This window comes from Chrysochloris asiatica, unplaced genomic scaffold (genome assembly GCF_000296735.1).
Source record: "Chrysochloris asiatica unplaced genomic scaffold, ChrAsi1.0 scaffold00020, whole genome shotgun sequence".
In the NCBI taxonomy this organism is placed as follows: domain Eukaryota; kingdom Metazoa; phylum Chordata; class Mammalia; order Afrosoricida; family Chrysochloridae; genus Chrysochloris; species Chrysochloris asiatica.
Window position 1 is genome coordinate 17,333,722 of NW_006408538.1, and position 19,083 is coordinate 17,352,804.

Sequence of the window (19,083 nt, forward strand, 5' to 3'; positions counted from 1 at the left end):
TTCAGTTCAGACCCAAAATGACCCTATGCACAACAGAATGAAACACTGCCTGGTCCTGCGCCATCCTCACCGTTGCTGCCACACTTGAGTCCATGCTGCTGCCACTGTACCAATCCATCTCATTGGGGTTCACCTTCTTTTTTGCTGACCCTCCACTTTACTTAGTATATGTCCCTTTCTCCAGGGACCGGTCCCCCTTGATAATATGTCCAAAGTATGAGAAACAAATTCTGTTCATCCTGGCTTTTAAGGAGTGTTCTGACTATACTTCTTACAACACAGATTTGTTTGTTAGTGTAGCAGTCCATAGTACTTTCAGTATTCTTTTTTTAATGTTTTATTGTGAATTATGTGATAGTTTACATGGGAGAACATTAGTTTTACATTCATCCTATTGTATATCATTTCATTGTTATGGTTACAATCCCCTCCATGCATCATGAACCAACCAAAGGGTATACATCAGCACACAGCCCCTCTCCCTCTCTGTGTCTAAAGTCCCCAACACGTTCAGTATTCTTCTCTAACACCATAACTCAAATTCATCAACTCTTACAGTCTTCTTATACATTGTCCAACTTTCACATCCGGATGAGGCTATTAGAAATACCATGGCTTGGGTCAGATGCACTTTAGTCCTCAAACTGACATCTTTACTCTTGAACACTTTAAAGAGGTCTTGTGCAGCAATACATCGTTGGATTTCTTGATTGCTGTTTCCATGAGCACTGATAATCGTTCCAAGCAAAATGAAATCTTTGACAATTTGAATCTTTTCTCCATTTATCTTAACTGTCTTAGTTTGGAAGCTCCACTGAAACCTGGCCACCATGGGTGAACCTACTCTACTTAAAGTACCGGTGGACAGAGTTTCCAGCATCACAGCACATGCGTGGTGGATACTGCACCTGAGCTAGTACTGCCCCATGAATCACAGTTAGATGAGCTGCAGTAGTGCTTCTCCAACTTGACTGTATACGTGGATTTCCTCAGAGCTTGTTTAAATACAGATTCTGGTTCACAAGTCTAAGGTAGTGAGTAGTGTTGGTGTGCCATCAAGTTGGTTCCGACTCATAGCGACCCTGTGTAGTCTAGGGAGGTTGTTGTGGTTAGGTGCCGTCAAGTCGATTCTAATTCATAGCAACCTTACACACAACAGAATGAAACACTGCCCAATCCTGCACCATCTTTACAATTGTTTCTATGCTTGAGCCCATTGCTGCTGCTACTGCGCCTGTCCATCTTATCTTTCACATGCATATGATACTATAGAAAACACCGTAGCTTGGGTCACATGCACCTTAGGTCACATGCACCTTAGTCCTCAAATTGATATCTTGGCCCTTGAACAATGTAAAGCTGTCTTGTGTAGCAGATCTCTTTTGAGATAGTTGAGGCTTTTGAAATGCATTGTTGTTGTTAAGTGCTGTCAAGTTGGAGCTGACTCAGAGACCCTGTATAGAGTTCCAAGGAACGGCTGGTGGGTTTGAACCGCTGACCTTTCATTTTACAATCTAATGCTTATCCTATAGCACCACACCAGGACACTATTTGAAATGCATTACACTTAAAAAATTATTTTCAGTACAAGAGTGGTGATGTGCCTTCAAGTTGGTTCCGAGTCATAGTGGTCTAGCATTTACAGGATCAGAAAGCTTCTTTTTTCTCTTGAGGAGCTGATGGTAGATTCAGACTGCTAACCTTGCAGATAGCAGCCCAGTTCGTAATCCACCACCCTACCAGGGCTCTTTCACAAGACAGGCTTGTTTAAAGACGTTTCTATGTTTGATTGTCTTTCATTTTGGTGGACATTCATATGTTACACATTGTCACTTATCTTTATAGTTTGGGAAGTAGTCGATGTTGTTGTTTTTGTTGTTGATATCTTTAGTTTAACAAATGGAGCAACTGAGACTGGAGGTGAAATTCAAATTGTGAAATGGAAACCCAGGTCTTTAAACACCAAGTTTCCTCCCCCAACTCACACCCCCACCCCTAGGTTTGAAACCATAGTGCGCGTGCCTTGCTTTAAAGCAAATGAAACAGTTTATTTGCATCCTGGTGTGGTGCTATAGGATAAGTAAGGTCGGTGGTTCAAATCCACCAGCCACTCTTTGAAAGCCCTCCACAGGGTTGCTGTAAGATAGAAATGATTCAGTGGCAAATAGCAACAACAGTCATAATATGCTTATGAGCACTGGAGTTTGCAGATAAGTTTGATAAATTGTTTAAACCTGAGTATGTTGGTCTTAAAAAGGAAACCGTTGGAACATGTACTGGAATGAGTCAATTTTATAAACATTCCATAGTATACTAAAGGAGCTATAACAAGGAGATATACTTTTACATACAAAGGGGCTTCAAATAATTGGTGGAAAATTTCCATTATCTTTTAATTCCATTTTTCCACAAACTTTTTGAAACTCCCCTGTATCTAAATTTGTTGTATGGTGAGATACTGTACAACTAGAATTTTTGTTAAGTGTCGCCAAGTCAGTTCCAACCCATAGTGACCCTGTAGGGTTTCTGAGGAGTAGTTGGTGGGTTTGATCCATCGACATTGGGTTGGCTGTTTAGTGCTTATCCTACAGTTCCACACCAGGACTCCATCTATATTTTGGCCATAAATAAATATATAAATATGAGTACAGTTATTCTCTACCTAAAGCCCTTTGATATACAGCTCGTGTAGATAGATAGATAGATAGATAATACAGTATACTTTAATATAGGTAATATACTCTGATATGCTTATTATACACTGGTATGGTTTGATATAGTTCACAGGTATTTGTTTCCTAATGAAATTAGACCAAGATTTGCTTAATTATAGGAAATTGGCATTATAAGAAAATAGCTTTTGCTTTTCTTTTATGTAATGTCTAATTGGCTATGAATATTCTGGAGCTATTGACAGACAGATTAATTAGACCTGACAGACTTAAATTGCTGGCAGGAATATACTGCTGCGTTTGTTCTTCTGACCATGAAAGGTGAGTGTAAGGAAATTGCATAATTTATGATAGATAGTAAAAGGATTTAAAAGTAAGTGTGACCTGAATTAAATCCTTTCCTCTGATGGCATGAAATGTCTCTTTATAATACTGAAGTTTGATTTTTTGATTGGCTTGACTCTTACAACAGTTTTATATTCTGACTCCAGGGCAAATGTTATGGTTTTCTTCACTTAAGTACCCTACTTCTCCAGTTACTATCAAAGATGAGGACTCTGTTGTACCAAAAGCCATGGTGGCACTAAATTACCTGGTTCATTAGGAAGCTTATGACCCAGAGACTGACCTACACTGTCCCTGAGGACGCAGCACCATCTGATGTACTGTTTTAACCTTTTCTTGTTCTCAGCCTATTAAATTTAAGTATGTAAATAATACATACCATTGCCTGAATATTTTTACTGATGTTTTAACTTCGACATATTTTGAAAACTTGCAGCAATCAGTCAAGTATTTATGAATTGAAAGCTTACTATTTTCTCGAGACATCTCCAAAATACATCTAAACAACTGAGCATACTTGGTGTTTGGCATCATGGAATGCAGTTTAGAATAGCATCGTCTTTTTTTATCTCGAGCATCAAGATAAAAAAGTCCTCGTTTGGTTTTTTTGTTTCACTTTTTTTCTTTCATTGTTGTTGTTGGTGGTGTCATGTTTCAAGGGGAAAAAAGCAAGAACAAAATCATTTTCTTGGCCTTTACTGGACTATAAATTACTAGAGGCTAAAGAAAGAAAAAGCCCTGTATGTGTTTGTAGTTGCCAGTGTAGTTAAAGGAGTCATCTGTGAAGGGTTTGGGGAGAGTGAATTATCCCAAAACTATTTAGAAACAGTGTTTGTGTACGTCAGGGCGGGGAGTTGGTGGTAGTGGTAGTTGCGTGTCATGGAGTCGGTTCCGACTCACACAAACCTGTACAGAGTTTCTGAGGCCTTAAATCTTTACAGGAGCAGAAAGCCTCCTCTCTCTCACACGGAGTGGCTGGTAGATTTGAACTGCTCAGCTTGTAACCCACTACGCTACCAAAGCTCCTTAGAGATTCTCTGACAGCTTCTAGACACATCAGCTGTGAATTAAGTCTCAAGTAACTGGAAATGATTTATGAGCCTTTCTATAAACGTCAGTCTCACCTTCCTGCGTGCCCTTTTTAAGTTAAAGATCAGTAATGATACTGGTGTAAAGGATATGTCTATTGTGTGTAATAGTTGTGTTAAGGGATATATTATTGTGGAGTCCTAAGAGATTTAACCTTGTACCGATGAAGTGGAACATAATGTCTGAAGCTAGTACATTGGTTTCTTTTTGGTTTTTTTAGTCATTTAATGATTTCCTTTCTTCCTCCTCCTTTAATATTCTTCAGGGTTGGGAAAGCAAAAGGTATGATGGAATGCATCTTGGCAAATTAGATCCAAAGTCAATATTCTTTTTAACACTTAGTTTAATTATGAGAGTCTAAATTCCAAATCCACAGTGACATTATTCTCTGAGGAAATAGGAAAGGCAGATAGAAAGAAACCTTCCAACATTTCCTAACACTTAGAAGAAGGTAGTAATTGGAGACTCCAGGGATGAAGTTGCCTACCCAAAGTTTACAAAAAGGAGAATGAGCAGAAAAATCAGGTAACACAGACTTCGTGACACAGCTACGTAATAACCAGTTTATACACCTAGTAAAAGAACGGGAGTGCAGGTCTGAAATTAAACAGGAAAAAGCAACAGAAAAGTTACATCTGATAGTGCTAAAAATCAATATTAATTTTTTTTAAGTGAAAAAAACAATTTATGTAGTATAACCCTTGTTTTGTTTACTACACCCATTCCTCACTTACCAACATGGTTAGTTTTCAAAGACCAAGTCTGTGTTACGTGAAAAAAGATGATGACCACATCAGGTCACCAAATGGAGAGGACATTACTGCCAACCCACTGGCCCAGCCGAGCTGACACACTAAATTCACCGTCACAACCAGCATGGCGCTCACCGCGCATCTCGTTACCACAAGACCTACATCGCTAATGCACAGAATCGTTGAATAGGTTTTTTTTTTACCAGTTTCATAAATGTGAAATGTCAGTGGGAGCTGATAAGTGAGCATAAATGTATAGCATTTGTTTCTGTAACTATGTTTACGTAGTTTTAGTGCCTTATTTTTGTTGTTGAGAACATGTACAGCAAAACATACATCAGTTCAGCAGTTCTGCAGGTACAATTCAGCGCTATGGATTATTCTTCAAGCTATTCAACCCCACCTCCTCTTCTGAGTTGCTTGTAATCTTGAAAACACACCAAAATGTTGCATGCTATATCTTAGAATAGCAGCTTTTGAGACTTTTATTTTCCTTTATCTGTTTTTTGTGTGTTTTTTTTTTAACTTTTCTATAAAGAATATGCATTATTTAAGTACATGGGAAATGACTCTGATTGATTACATATACATATGTATGTGGCCTTGGTGGCCTTGGTTGTTCTATCCTGACAATCAGTGTTTCTGTTTTCATTTCCTAGGTGCACCAGAGGCTTTCTTCCTGGCCGGATTTAGGAGTGGTTTATTGCAGCACTGCTGTGCCCTCTGATGGTGAGTTACTGCAGATTCATTTTTTATGTGGGTTTTGTTGTTTTGTTGTTGTTTCCCTTAGCTCAGTGTGTCCCATCCTCTGACATAAATTTATAAACAACATTCCTTTCCTAAGGAGGACTTGGAAGTCAGAAAACTGGGCCAAAGAAGGGAAGTAAAGTTTGGATAAGAGTTAATTATACAGGACTCCTGATGTGGCGCTGTAGGATCATCACTGGATTGCGAACCACAAGGTCAGCAGTTCAAACCCCCCAACTGCTCCTCGTAAACCCTATATAGATAGGGTCGCTATGAGTTGGAATCAACTCAGCAGCATTTAACAACAGTAAATTTAGGGACTCCTTGTGTGGTGCTATAGGACAAGCACTGGACTGCTAATCACAAGGTCGGTGGTTCAAACCTACGTACTGCTCCTCGGAAACCCTATACAGGGTCACTATGAGTCAGAACCAACTCGAAGGCACTTAACAAAACATTGAATTTAGAGAAGCCAGTATGAAACACAGATCCTTCAAGTCTTCATAGATCATGGGATAATATTCTCTCGTCTTTTTCATTTATGTCTTAAAACTCTGGAAGCACTATGTTTGGTATTTCCTAACCATTGGGTCTTGTCAGAAGGGGCCCCGATACTGCTGTAGGGTTAGAACTGGAATGCTAACTACAAAGTCTGCAGTTGAAACCCACCAGCTGTTCCATGGGAGAAAGTGTCATCCTTCATTTTCCATGAGTATTTACAGCCCTGGAAACCTGACACAGGGTCACTAAGAGTTGGAATCAACTCAACGGCCATGGGTTGGGCTTGGTTTTGTTTTGAGTCTTGTCTAAGAGCAAAGTGGAGTTGCTGTTAAAATTAAAACAGAGTGTTTTATTGAAGGAATAAAACAATATGGATCAGGCATCAGTTAGTATGAATTTGCTAAAATAGACAAGAGAGAGGAAGTTTTCACCTAGTTTAAGTACAGAAAATTCAGAAACTTACAAGGGAACATTAGATTGGTTGACATTTACAAAGTCATGCTGCAGCAGTCACCAAGTAATTATGAGATCCCTTAAGCATTATTTTCTAATCATAAAGTTTGAGTCAACCATCTTGTCAATCTCTGGGTATTTGGGGACCAGCCAGAGCTTATTCCCTGCAGGATTCCTGACACATTCTGGCTAGCTGAGTTTCCAAAGTCAGCTCAGCAAGAACCACAGAAAGGGAGTCTATCATACATCCTGAGTGGAATCCTCTTCTTATGCTAAGCACCTAGACTTTGAAGGCTGGCCTCTAAGTGGTCACAGTATGGATCGTGGCCAAACACTCCAGCCTGGTCAATGGCATCAGAACCTAGATAAAAGTAGTTCCATGCCTGAGACCTTCTACTCTTGTCTTTTTCTTCCCTTAGGCTAGGTCTACAATTTTCTTCTTAGAAATGGGAAGGGATGAACAGATAGTTGGGAAGCACATCTGCTCTTTTGTAAATGTCCTTGATGCTACAAACTGGCACTAGAAGCGAATAAGCCTTGTTGTTGTTTTCTAGTAGTCAAGGAGATTTGTTCACAATTCTCCTTGTCATTTCTCTTACCTAATCTCATGTATTTATAGTTTGAGTTGCTTGGTTTAGGGCTAACAAAATATTTGCTTGATAGAACTCTGAATTTTAAACTTTTAGACATTAATTCATGGACACAAAAACCATCAAAAGAATGCCCTACAAATTTGCAAGGACCTCTGACACTGAAGAAACCCATAAAGATTTAGCATGCAAACCCTAGGATCCTCTGTGTTAAATCAATATCGGTATTTGCAGTTTTATCAGACCCTCCCTCCCCAAAGCTGTTTCGTTATCTGAATACATAGAATCCACTCATATTTACTAAACCCTTAAAACTTATAGTAAATATTCACTGTAGTTTCTTACTTGTAGTATGGGAAGGTTAAAGGGGGAAATAGACCATAATCAAAACAAGGAAAATATTAGCTGGGTTTCCTTTTTCCATGTCTAGAAACATAAAGAACTGATTAAGAAATATAAGTCAGTATTGCCATTGTTAAGTGCCATCAAGTCAGTTCTGACTCATAGCAACCCTGTATATGGTTTCTGAGGCTGTAAATCTTTATAAGAGCAGAACGTTTCAGCTTATGGTTTGCTGTCCAGCACATACCCTACTGAGCCACTGTGTTGTTGTTTCTAAGTGACGTCGAGTCTGTTCCAACACATAGTGACCAACCTTGTATAGGGTTTCCAAGGAATGACTGGTGCATTTGAACCACACCAGGATGCCACTGAGCCACCGTGCTCCCTATAAATTAATACATAAATGAAAAGTTATAAAGCGGAACTCAGCATTTTGTTGGGGCCAGAGAACAGATAGGTGTGTGCTCCCATTGAGATACATTATGTACCCCGATGCAAATACTTCCCACCTGGTCATTACACACCTGCCCGTGCTGCCTGTTCCATTTGGTGGATGGGGCCATCCAAGGCAGTTACTGAGTAACATCTGCTCTTACCCCAGACAGTGTCTTGGTCCATTCAGGCAGCCCATTAAGGGTTTCCCCATATATATATACCACCCCATTATCCTCTTCCATCACGACTGCTGGGTGACATCATTAGATAATTTCAAAAAGAGAAAACTTCTGTCAGTGTACGAAATTTTATTTATAATGCTGAATCCTCTGTCAGCTTTTACTGAAGTAATAACATTTCATTCAAATAATTTCTAACCTTTTAATAGTGTCTGAAATTGTTACATGTTCAGTGTCAGTGCATTATATCAATCTGTATGCAAGTATTTCATTCATTTAACAATGATACAGTTATACTGGGGCACTGACTGGGCATTTCCCAGGGCATAAGTGCTGCCAGCTTGTCCCTATAAATAGGAGGTTAAAGGCAATTTCTCTTTTATAAGTGATAAAAGTGCACCAACTTAAGCAAAAAATGAGTTTCCCAATATTTCTTCCAATAAACCCTACTGCCATCGAGTCTACATTGATTTGTAGAACTGCCTCAGAGTCTTTACAGAAGGAACCTTGGTGGCATGCAGCTGCTAACCGAGAGCTTGATAGTTTGAACCCACCAACAACTCCATAGGAGAACTGTGGCGGTCTGCTTTGGTAAACATAGACAGCACTGAAAATCCTATGGAGTAGTTCTGAAACACTGTATAGGGTCACTGTGATCAGAATCCACTTGACGACAGTGGATTTTTATCCTTATAGAAGCAGACTGCCACCCTTCCACTGTGCCACCAGAGCTCCTCGCTGTCCTTACCCAACCACTGCCACTGGGTTGGTTCCTGCTGGCAGCAGGCCTGTAGAACAGATTCGTACTCGGCTACATGGTTTGTTTTCCAAGACTGCAATCTTTACAGGAGCAGATAGCATCATTTTTCTCCCCTAGAGTGGCTGGTGAGTTGGAGCCACCGACCTTGCAGTTAGCAGGCTAACACTTGACCCACTGTTCCACCAAGGTATCTTTGTTGTTGTTAAGAGCTGTCAAGTCAGCTCCAACTCATCGTGACCCTGTATAGTTTTCCAGGAAAGGCTGGTGAGGTTGAACTACTCTGACCTTACGGTTCAAGTGATCTGACATTCCAGCGCATTAACCCGCAGTGCCACACCAGTACTCAAGACTTACCCCCAAGGTACACAGCTTATTTTATACGTCTAAATTAATTCTACCATGTTGCTATGTGCTGTCAAGTCGGTTTTGACTCCAGCGACCCTGTATAGAGTTTCAGAGGCTTTAAATCTTCACAGGAGCAGAAAGCCTCAACTTTCTCCCTCAGAATGCCAGGCAAGTTCAAACCATGGACCCTGTGGTTCGCAGGTCAGTGCATATCATATGGCACCACCATGCTCCCTGTTTCCAGCTCATAGTAGCCCTTTGTTGGGTTTCTGAGACTATAAATCTTTAAGGAAGTAGACAGCCTCATCTTTCTCCTGTGCAGTGGTTGGATTTGAATTTAGCACCCCAAAGCCTAACCCACAGTACCACCAGAGCAAGAAAGTCTGTTAAGATGCAGGTACTTCAGTAAATAATTTAGCCACCAGTAACGCAGTGGTTATGCGTCAGGATGCTAATCTCACAGCCAGCAGTTTGAAACTACCAACAGTTCCACAAGAGAAAGATGAGGCTCTCTGCTTCCATAAAGATTTGCAGCCTTGGAAACCTTGTACAGTGTTGCTATGAGACGGAACCAACTCTGTGGTACATAAGAAAACAAAATCATAAATATTTAGCTTCCATCCAAAAGCAGTCTTGCTGTTACTTGTTAATAGTTGCCATTAAGTCACTTCTAATTCACGCCTACTCCACTGTATGTCTTAAATGGCTAATTTTTTTTTTTTTATCTCACATACTTTTGGGATGTAGACTCCTCCTCTAGAAAAAATCACATATATGTAGGAAAGTTTACATACACTTCCATAGTGCTCATTGTTGTTAGGTGGCGTCGAAGTCGGTTCCAATTCGTAGTGACCTTTTACACAACAGAACGAACCACTGCCAGGTCCTGTGCCATCGTCACAACTGCTGCTGTCCCTGAGCCCATCGCAGCTGTCACTATGCCAGTCCATCTTGTTGAGGGTCTTCCTTTTTTATGTTGACCCTTCACTTTAACAAACACCACTATGTCCTTCTCCAGAAACTAGTTCCTCCTGATAATACGTCCAAAGTATGAGAGACAAACTGGCCATCTTGGCTTCTAAGTAACATTCTGCCTGTACTACTTCCAACACAGGTTGGTTTGTTCTTCTAGCAGTCCATGGTACTTTCAATATTCTCCTCCAACACCGTAACTCCAATGCATCGATTCTTCTACAGTCTTCCTTATTCATTGTCCAACTTACACATGCATATGAGGCTATGAAAATATCATGGCTTGGGTCAGGCCCACCTCAGTCCTCAAACTGACATCTTCACTCTTGAACACTTAAAAGAGGTCTTGTGTAGCAGATTTGCCTAATGCAGTACAGCATTTGATTTCTTGATTGCTGCTTCTAAGTGTGCTACTATTCAAAATACCAATGGCATAGTTTCCAGCATCACAGCAACACACAAGCCACCATAGTAAAACAGATGAACTAACGTTGTTTAGTGATGTCGATTCAGTTCCAACTCATAGCAACGCTGTATAAGGTTTCCAAGGAGCAAGTGGTGAGCTTGAACCACTGACCTTGTGGTTCAAACCTACCTTGCACTCCAGTGCTTTATACCACAGTGCCACAGCAGGACTCAGGCTCCCTCAAGCCAACCCATGTAATCCCTGGTCTCCTGGACTCCAACTTAAGAACTCTTTGGATACATTTCTCCCAGGTACATATGTATATACCCATATCCACATTTCCTTGCATCAGAGGCATTATGCGTAGAGATGAATAGCACGTGCTCTGGAGTCAAGCAGACCTGTTTCTACCTCTAAACAGCTTTATAAGCCTGTTGTTGTTACATGACATCGAGTCCATTCCAACTCATAGTGACCCGCTATGAGGTTTTAGAGGAGTGACTGGTGGGTTTCAACTGCCAACATTAAGATTAACAGTCCAGTGCTCATCCTACAGCACCACACCAGGACTATAATCCTGGGCACAGTAATTCACTTCTCAAAACTTCTTCAGTTTTCTCAGCTGTGAAATGGAAAAAGTTATCTTTGAGAGAAAAATGTATTTGCCCTGTAGAAATAAGTGCTTACCCACTAGAAACTCTTGCTATTGTATAAAGAGTAGTTGTGGCCGTATTAAAGATCCCTCCCATAAAACCCATGATCTTGGTGCCGCATTTTAATTTCTCCATGTTTCATATCCTCAACTGTAAAACAGTCAGCAGTGAGATTTTTATGATTATGTAATCTATGCCTACTGAAAACTCTCAAAGCCTTCAGGAGTTTCCCCATCAGGTTCAGAAGAGTTAAGGATGTGGTGATTTTATTCTGCCATAGACAAGTTGATTGTATAATTTATCATCCAGCCCATGATACACAGAGTGAAAGGGAGTGCTATTCAGTATTGTCAGAGCAACTGTATAAACCAGGCCATCTTCGTCTTAGCAAGAGGGAAGGTGCTGAAGGTGAACAAGCAGAACAGCAAGGAAAATAGCCAGTTCTAGCTGCCTCCATTTCTCCCTTTAGAAACCTAATGCTACTCAATTATACTATATTGAGAATAGTTGTAGAGAGTTGGGGGCTTTGTTCATTTTAACAAAAGGTACAAAGTTCATTATAAAATTTGTTTGAGGGCAAATAATTTCAAGTGATTTAGGAGTATTGAAAATTTATGCCTAATATTAGGGGATGTATACAGGGAGTCCTGGTATGGAACTGTGGGCTAATGCGCCAGACTGCAAAGCCGTTTGAACTGCAAGGTCAATGGTTCAAGTTCATTAACTGCTCCTCAGAAACCCTATACCAGGGTTACTATGGATCAGAATCGACTCGACGACACTTAACAACAACAACATGCCTAATATAAATAATCATCTGTTGAGTTAAATCAAGCGAGATTATAAAGTCATAGCCATGATTGGCTTAGGGAACCAGACATATCTCCAGTTTCTGAATTTCCTGTTACATTTTTAAGATAAACTTTATTGAAATTCAGTTTTTAATCAGTTGCTGTTGAATCGTTCCGACTCATGGTGACCCCATGTGTGTCAATAGCTCTGTGCTCCGTAGGGATTTCAGTGGCTCATTTTTTTGGAAGTAGATTGCCTGGTCTTTCTTCAAGGTGAGTGTGACTGGACTCAACCTCCAACCTTTTTGTTAGCTGCTGAACTCTCCTAACACTTGATACCACCCAGGCTTGAGACATCATTTATATAGAGGATTTATCCTGTATTTATACAGCATCGGTCAAGTAACACAACTTAGCTTTAAAGCACTTCCTTCATTTCCTGAAGTTCCCTTGTTCCTTGTTTTACAACCAATCCCTGCTCCTTTCTATAACTCACGCAACCACCGGTCTGCTTTCTGTCTCTACAGTTAAGCTATTTGTAAAATTGTCATGTAAATGGACTCATATAACATGTAGTCTTCTGCATCTAGCTTCTTTTACATAACATTAATGCTATTGAGCTGTATCCAGGTTGTAGCAAATACTGTGGAGTCCCCAAGTTGGACAAACTACTTAATACAATTTAATGTGCTTGGCTGCTAACAAAGGTTGATGGTTGAGTCCATCTATAGGAGCCTGGTAAGAGGAGCCCTGGAGATCCACTTCTGACAAATCAACCATTGAAAAACCCCACTGAAGCACAGTCTACTCTGACACGTGTGGAGTCGATGTGAGTCATCATGATTTTAACCAGATATTGGTTTAAATTATATCTCAAGAGGTTTTTGGTTTTGTTTTATTAAAAAAAGTAAAATTTTAAATTGTGGGTATATGTGGGTCCCAGAATCATTTATTGGCATATATTGTAATTCATTCCTTTTTATTACTGAGTAATATTCCAGTGTATGGAAATACCACGTTTAGTTAATTTATAAATCAAATGTGGGACATTTGCATTATTTTCAGTTTTTACTATTATGATTACTGCTGCTACCAATATTTACTCATTAGTCATTAGTCTGTATGTGTCCATATGTTTCATGTCTCTTGGATAGAGACCTAGGAGTGGAATGGATGGGTCATATAATAAATATATGTTGAACTACACTATTTTCCCGGATTATCTGTCCCACTTTGCATTCCCACTAGCAGTATGTAAGCGTTCCAAGTTTGATACATCCTCCCTCAGCACTTGGTATGATCCGTCTTTTTTACTATAAGCAGTTTGGAGAACATTCATTTTGCTTGAATATTTTCTTTGGTAAAATGTCTATTCAGGTCCTTGCCCATTTAAAATTTGGCCATTTACCTTATTCTTGAGTTGAAAGAGTACTTTTTATATTTTCAACATTTTCCTATTATTTTTTAAATAGCATTAGGAGGATGGGGAAATTTGTTAAAGTTAAGTTGCATTATTAATGGCTGCTACATTGCACAGTTAGAAACACAATAATTATTGTTTGTTGTTGTTGTTATTCATAAGTGCCATTGAGTCGGTTCCAACTCATTGAGTCTAAAGTATTTTTCTATAAAGCAAACATATCCCATTGATAAATATGAATTACTGACTTTTTATGCAAAAGAAAAAGACTCCAGATAAGTACAGCACCCCTGAAGAAACAACAAAGTAAGAGGTTTCACACTTCCTGATCTCAGAACAGCCCTGAAAGTCACAAACAGCTTAGTACTGGTATAATGACAAACACACAGACCAACGGAGTCCAACTGAGAACCCAGAAGTAAATCTGTCCACCATGGACAGATAATCTCTGACAAAAGGCTTCTTGTTGTTAAGTGCTGTTGTGTCACTTCCAACTCATTGTGACAGTGTTTCCGAGGAGCGGCTGATGTGTTTGAACCACCAACCTTGACAGTTAGAAGTCCAGTGCTTATTCTACAGTGCTACAATAGGACTCTTTACTAAATGATGCTGGCAAAACTGGATATCCATTTGCAGAAAAATGAAACAGAATCCATATCACACATCATACACAAAACTCAAAAGATCAAAAACCTAAACATTAAACTTAGAACTATAAAGTGACTATAAACTGTAATAATATTGACAATAAACCATACTTTTCTCAGTCCTCTCTACTCTGAAGTTGGGTTTGATAAAGCATTACAGTGGCCACACTACTCAAGACTCCATACTCACAGTTACAGGGTTTGTTAGGGAAGTTAACAGGCTACAATGAAGGATCAGAAAACGCTCAGGGCTTAGTTGTTCCAGCCAGCTTCTGGTAAACACCCACAGACCACATCACCTCACCATACGCCTCAGTCTGAGGGCACTCAGCTCTAGCTCATTTTATACCCATGCTAAAGTTTCAAGTTGGTACAATTGAAATGAACTGTTAACATCTACAGCTGAATCGTGTCATCCTTTAATTGTCTCCTCTCACCCTCTCTTACCAAGAACAAGCAGGGCAGAAACATTGTTTGATGTAAGTCACAGACTATGGCTACAAGCGAAATGAGACCATTCTCTAGACCAAAGGCCATTCCCTGGCTCTTCTAGCCATTGTCCCAATCAGACATGATCGATAAAATGATATGGGGAAAGTTAAACTGTAAGCACAGCCATGAAAACTTGGAAGCCCGTCATTCCATGCTTTTATCATCCCATCCATCCCCCACCTTTCTAGATATCCAGTTTCTGAATTGCCCCTCTCTATCAACCCAGTACTTTCAGGAGACAAACATGTTCTTTGATGTAAAAAATTCTCCCGTTCCTATTGGAACCTTGGGCGTCTGCCTTCATAACAGCGTCCAGTTCAGAGCGATCATCAGAGTGCAGCAGTGTACACCAGCTTACATTTTTACAGTATCAAACACGGGCTCTGGTCAATGCAGCCCTCGTGACCTTGCTAGGTCAAATGGGTAGCAGCTGCGAGTTGGAAGCCCATACATGCCACCCTGAACTTTAGGCCAGTTGGCACCCTCACTCAGTCTCTCTCTCTCAGCTCATAGGCTAGGTCAGTGCCCTTATACTCAGGAGTCCACACAACTCCCTAAACTTCACACCAGCCAACTCTTCCTCTTTTGTCAACTGTGTGTTCACTGCTTCGTTCTCCCACACTCAGCAGGTGGGGCCCAGGTGGTCACCAGGCTGCCTGCTTGCCGGCTCCCTTTAACTTTTAGTCCTAGGTAGGTATAGGGTTTTCTCTAACGGGTACAGACTGTTCCCCCCTCATTGTATCCAATGACAAACTACCAGCCATTTCTTTCTGTAGATCTTTCCCTCACAGGTCAATCTCTTATTCTCACAGAAATTCTGGTGGGAGTCAGGTTTCCATCTAAGTCTCTTACTCTGTAAAGGCTTAAACAAAGTGCCTGCTGCTTCTGGAGAATTCCTATATAATTCAATATAAGCTGAGGGTGAGCTTACAATCTCTTTATAGTCAAGTTAGCCATATTAATTCCAGTCACACAAGATCTGTTTTACAATACTAGGTAGGAGAAACATTCGATATCCATAGTGCAGTCAGATAAACACACAACTTTAACTCTTTTAAAAATACCCATGTTTATTCTTTTTTCCAGCCCTGGACTATCTCTCCATTTACGTGCATATGGCCTTGGGCCTCTGGAAGGCTAGATCCAGTAGGCCCAGATCCCAGTCGGTCATCTTGTTTAGCTAACCTTTCTCCACTCAGCTGCAGCATAACGTCTCTTACATCTCTTTCAGTTGTTACAGATAACAGTCAGCAAAGTAACCATTTAAGAACCATGTTTCACTTCCCATGTCCAATCTTTCTCTTGTAAAGCCCCTTATTTCCATGAGTCTGGAGCTATTGCAACAAATCTTGCTTCTGACCCCAAACTGCAAGAATGGTGGCAACAAACCATAACTTCCCATAACCGTAACCTTAACCTGTTGCAATGGCCACACAGAACCCAAGACACCATATACCACAGTTGTGGGGTTTATTAGGGAACTTAACAGGCTACAATGAAGGATCAGAAAATGCTCAGGCACAGTTGTTCCAGTCAGCTACTGATAAATGCCCACAGGACACACCACTTTACCATAAACCTCAGTCTGAGGGCACTCCGCTATAACTCTACAGGTCAGCAAACCTCCCTCCCCCACATAAGTGCCGGGAGGCACCCCACTCTACAAGCATGCCTCTTGTCTCAGCGTTACTTACGCTATTGGCTGGGAAGCCCACTGCTCTGTCTCATGCTCTGGTTTTTGGTTCAGCTGCTTGCTCCTCTGCCACAACTTTGGCGTCATAGCTTTCTGTCCCTGGGCCGAGGAGGTTCAATGCAAAAGGGATCTTGGTTTCAAAGCCTGCATTCCACTCCTGGTTCTTTCTCCTGCTTTGAGATGGCTCGTTTTTAACTCACGCTAGTTTCAGGCTTTTACAATTGGCAATTAACTCTGTTAACATCCACAGCTGAGTCATTCCTTTCTCTCAGTATCTTCTTCCACCTTCTTTATCCTGGAGAAATAGGAGCAGTGACTTGAGTAGACATATACACTCCCATGTTCACTACAGCATTATTCTCAAAGCAAAAGTGCCACCAGCAGATGAATATTCAGATGAACAAACGGTGATACATATATGCACAATGGAATACCACACAATACGGAATAATGAATAATGAGGCTCTGAAACACCTTATGACCCGGATGAAGCTTAAGGAAATTACGCTGCTAGGTAATATAAGTCAGTCACAAAAGGACAAATACTGGCTGGTTTAACTTTTACAAAAAGTGAAGAATAGCTACATTCTTTGATGATTACCAGGGACGGAAGTGTGAGAAAGGGAGAATCACTTACTAGATTGTCGTTGTTGTTAAGTGGCCCTGAGTCAGATCCAACTTATACCTGTATAGGGTTTCCAAGAAGCAATTGATGGATTTGAACCACTGACCATGCGGTTCAAGCTGACTTTGCAGTCCAGTGTGTTTATCTTACAGCACCACACCAGGACTCCTACTAGAAAGTTGGTGTTGTTATTAAGTGCCGTTGAGTCCATTTCGACTCATAGCGGCCTATTTAGGGTTTCCAAGGCTGTAAACCTTTACCAGAGCAGGAAGCCTCAACTTTCGCCCACAGAGTGACTGGTAGATTCAAACTGTTGAACTTGCACTTAACAGCCCAACCCGTAATTATGCTAGATGGGTTAACTGTCATATAGGTATAGGTATGGGCATTTGTGTGTGTGTGTACACACACACACACACACACACACACACACACATGAGGATGAGTCAAATATTATCTGCACTCCATTTATATTTAAAACTCCCGCCCATATCCACGGCTGATGACAATATTGAGCATGTACATAAAATGATTATGTCAAGTAGCTGAGTGACAGTAAATTATGTGGCAAATCATGTGCAAATCAGCCATGGCTCTGTCTATGAAATTATCTACAACAGACATGAGTTTTAAAAATGTCTGTGTGAGGTGGGTACTGAAACAACTCACAGAAAAGCATAAACAGAAACTTTTGGACATCTGCAAACAAAACGTGGACCAATACTTGAAGGTAAGAGTTTCTTTAAAATAATCATTACTGGAGATGACACATAGATTCATCACTACGAGCCTGAGAGTAAACGGCAAAGTATGGATGGAATGGAAACATTCTCAATCACCAACCAAGTTCAAATGTCAACCATCAGCTGGAAAATTGAAGTTTACAATTTGCTGGGCTTCTCAAGGGGCCAGTATTGGAAAACCATCAGGATAAAGGTTCAGCAATCAACAGTGCTCATTACCGTGGGATGCTCACTGAAGAGCTGAAGCCGAAACTTCTAATTAAACGCAGAGGGCAGCTACCCGAGGACTGTGATCTTGCTTGAAAATGCACAGCCACACACCTCTGCTCACACTGTTGAAATTCTGCAAAAACTTGGTTTTGAGATGGTAAAGCATCCTCCCTATAGTCCTGATTTTGTTCCATCAGGAGTTTCACCGGCTTGATCTCCTGAAAGCAACCATTCGAAGCTGAAGATTTGATGAAGACGTGAAGACAGCAGTGCATTTATGGCTCACAGTCTAGCCTAAAATGTTTTAAATAAGGGAATACGAACGCTTGTTGACACTTTGTTGTCCACACAAAGTGTATTGAAAAGCAAGGAGATTATGTTGAAACATTATGTATTTATCTTTTCTAAAAGTTAATTAAAATAAATTCTACAATCAGAATGCAAATAATTTATTACTCATTCTCTTATATATCTATGTGTGTATGTATAGTGGCTCCATACAATAAGCACTGGACTACAAATCACAAGGCCCGTGGTTTGAGCTTTCTGCTCCGTGAAGATTTAAAGCCTCAGAAACCCTGTACAGCATTGCTATGAGTCAGAACCGACTCGATGGCGCTTAACAACTTACGTATCTTTTGTCGTAAAGTGCCATCAAATCGATTCAGATTCATAACAACTCCTTATAGTTTTTGAGGAGCAGCTGGTGGGTTTTAACTGCCTGCCTTGTGGGTCACAGTCCAGTGCTGATCCTACAGCACCATACCAGGAGTCTATGTGTGTGTATATACGCACATATATGTATGCCTATGTATGTATACATTTGTGTGTGTGTGTGCTGCATATATATAATACAGCATGTAGAAGGCACTGCTATGGAAACTTCTTAGACAGTAACCAAATACCTTGTTTGACTGAATTACTGGCTTGTAGGCAAAGCACTATAGTTTCAGGGGACATCTAGGTCAGTTGGCACAACACAGTTCATAAAAACAATAATCTGCATCCTTGTCTGGTAAGTTGTGTTTGGGTTCTTAAAAACTTTGAGTGGCCATTTAAGATACAGCTTTTCTGGTCAAAGGAAAGTGAAGGGAACCAAAGGCTCAAGGAAGCAATTTGTCCACAGGATTAATGTTCGCAGAAACCACATCCTCCTCTAGCCTGAGACCAGAAGAACTAGATGGTGCCTGGGTACCACTAATGACCACTTGGAACACAGTA

The 19,083-nt window shown here is 40.5% G+C and overlaps 1 protein-coding gene across 2 annotated transcripts in view; it reads left to right on the top strand.

Moving 5' to 3' along the window:
- The window catches only part of MCU (mitochondrial calcium uniporter), a 240,822-nt gene that overhangs the window by 172,711 nt on the left and 49,028 nt on the right, over positions 1-19,083 (top strand). Inside the window, exon 2 of one of the 2 annotated variants that reach the window (XM_006835879.1) lies at positions 5,516-5,587. In XM_006835879.1, coding sequence (XP_006835942.1) covers positions 5,516-5,587 — 72 coding nt within the window. The remainder of the gene's footprint in view (positions 1-5,515; positions 5,588-19,083) is intronic. The other variant, XM_006835878.1, reaches the window with a different exon arrangement.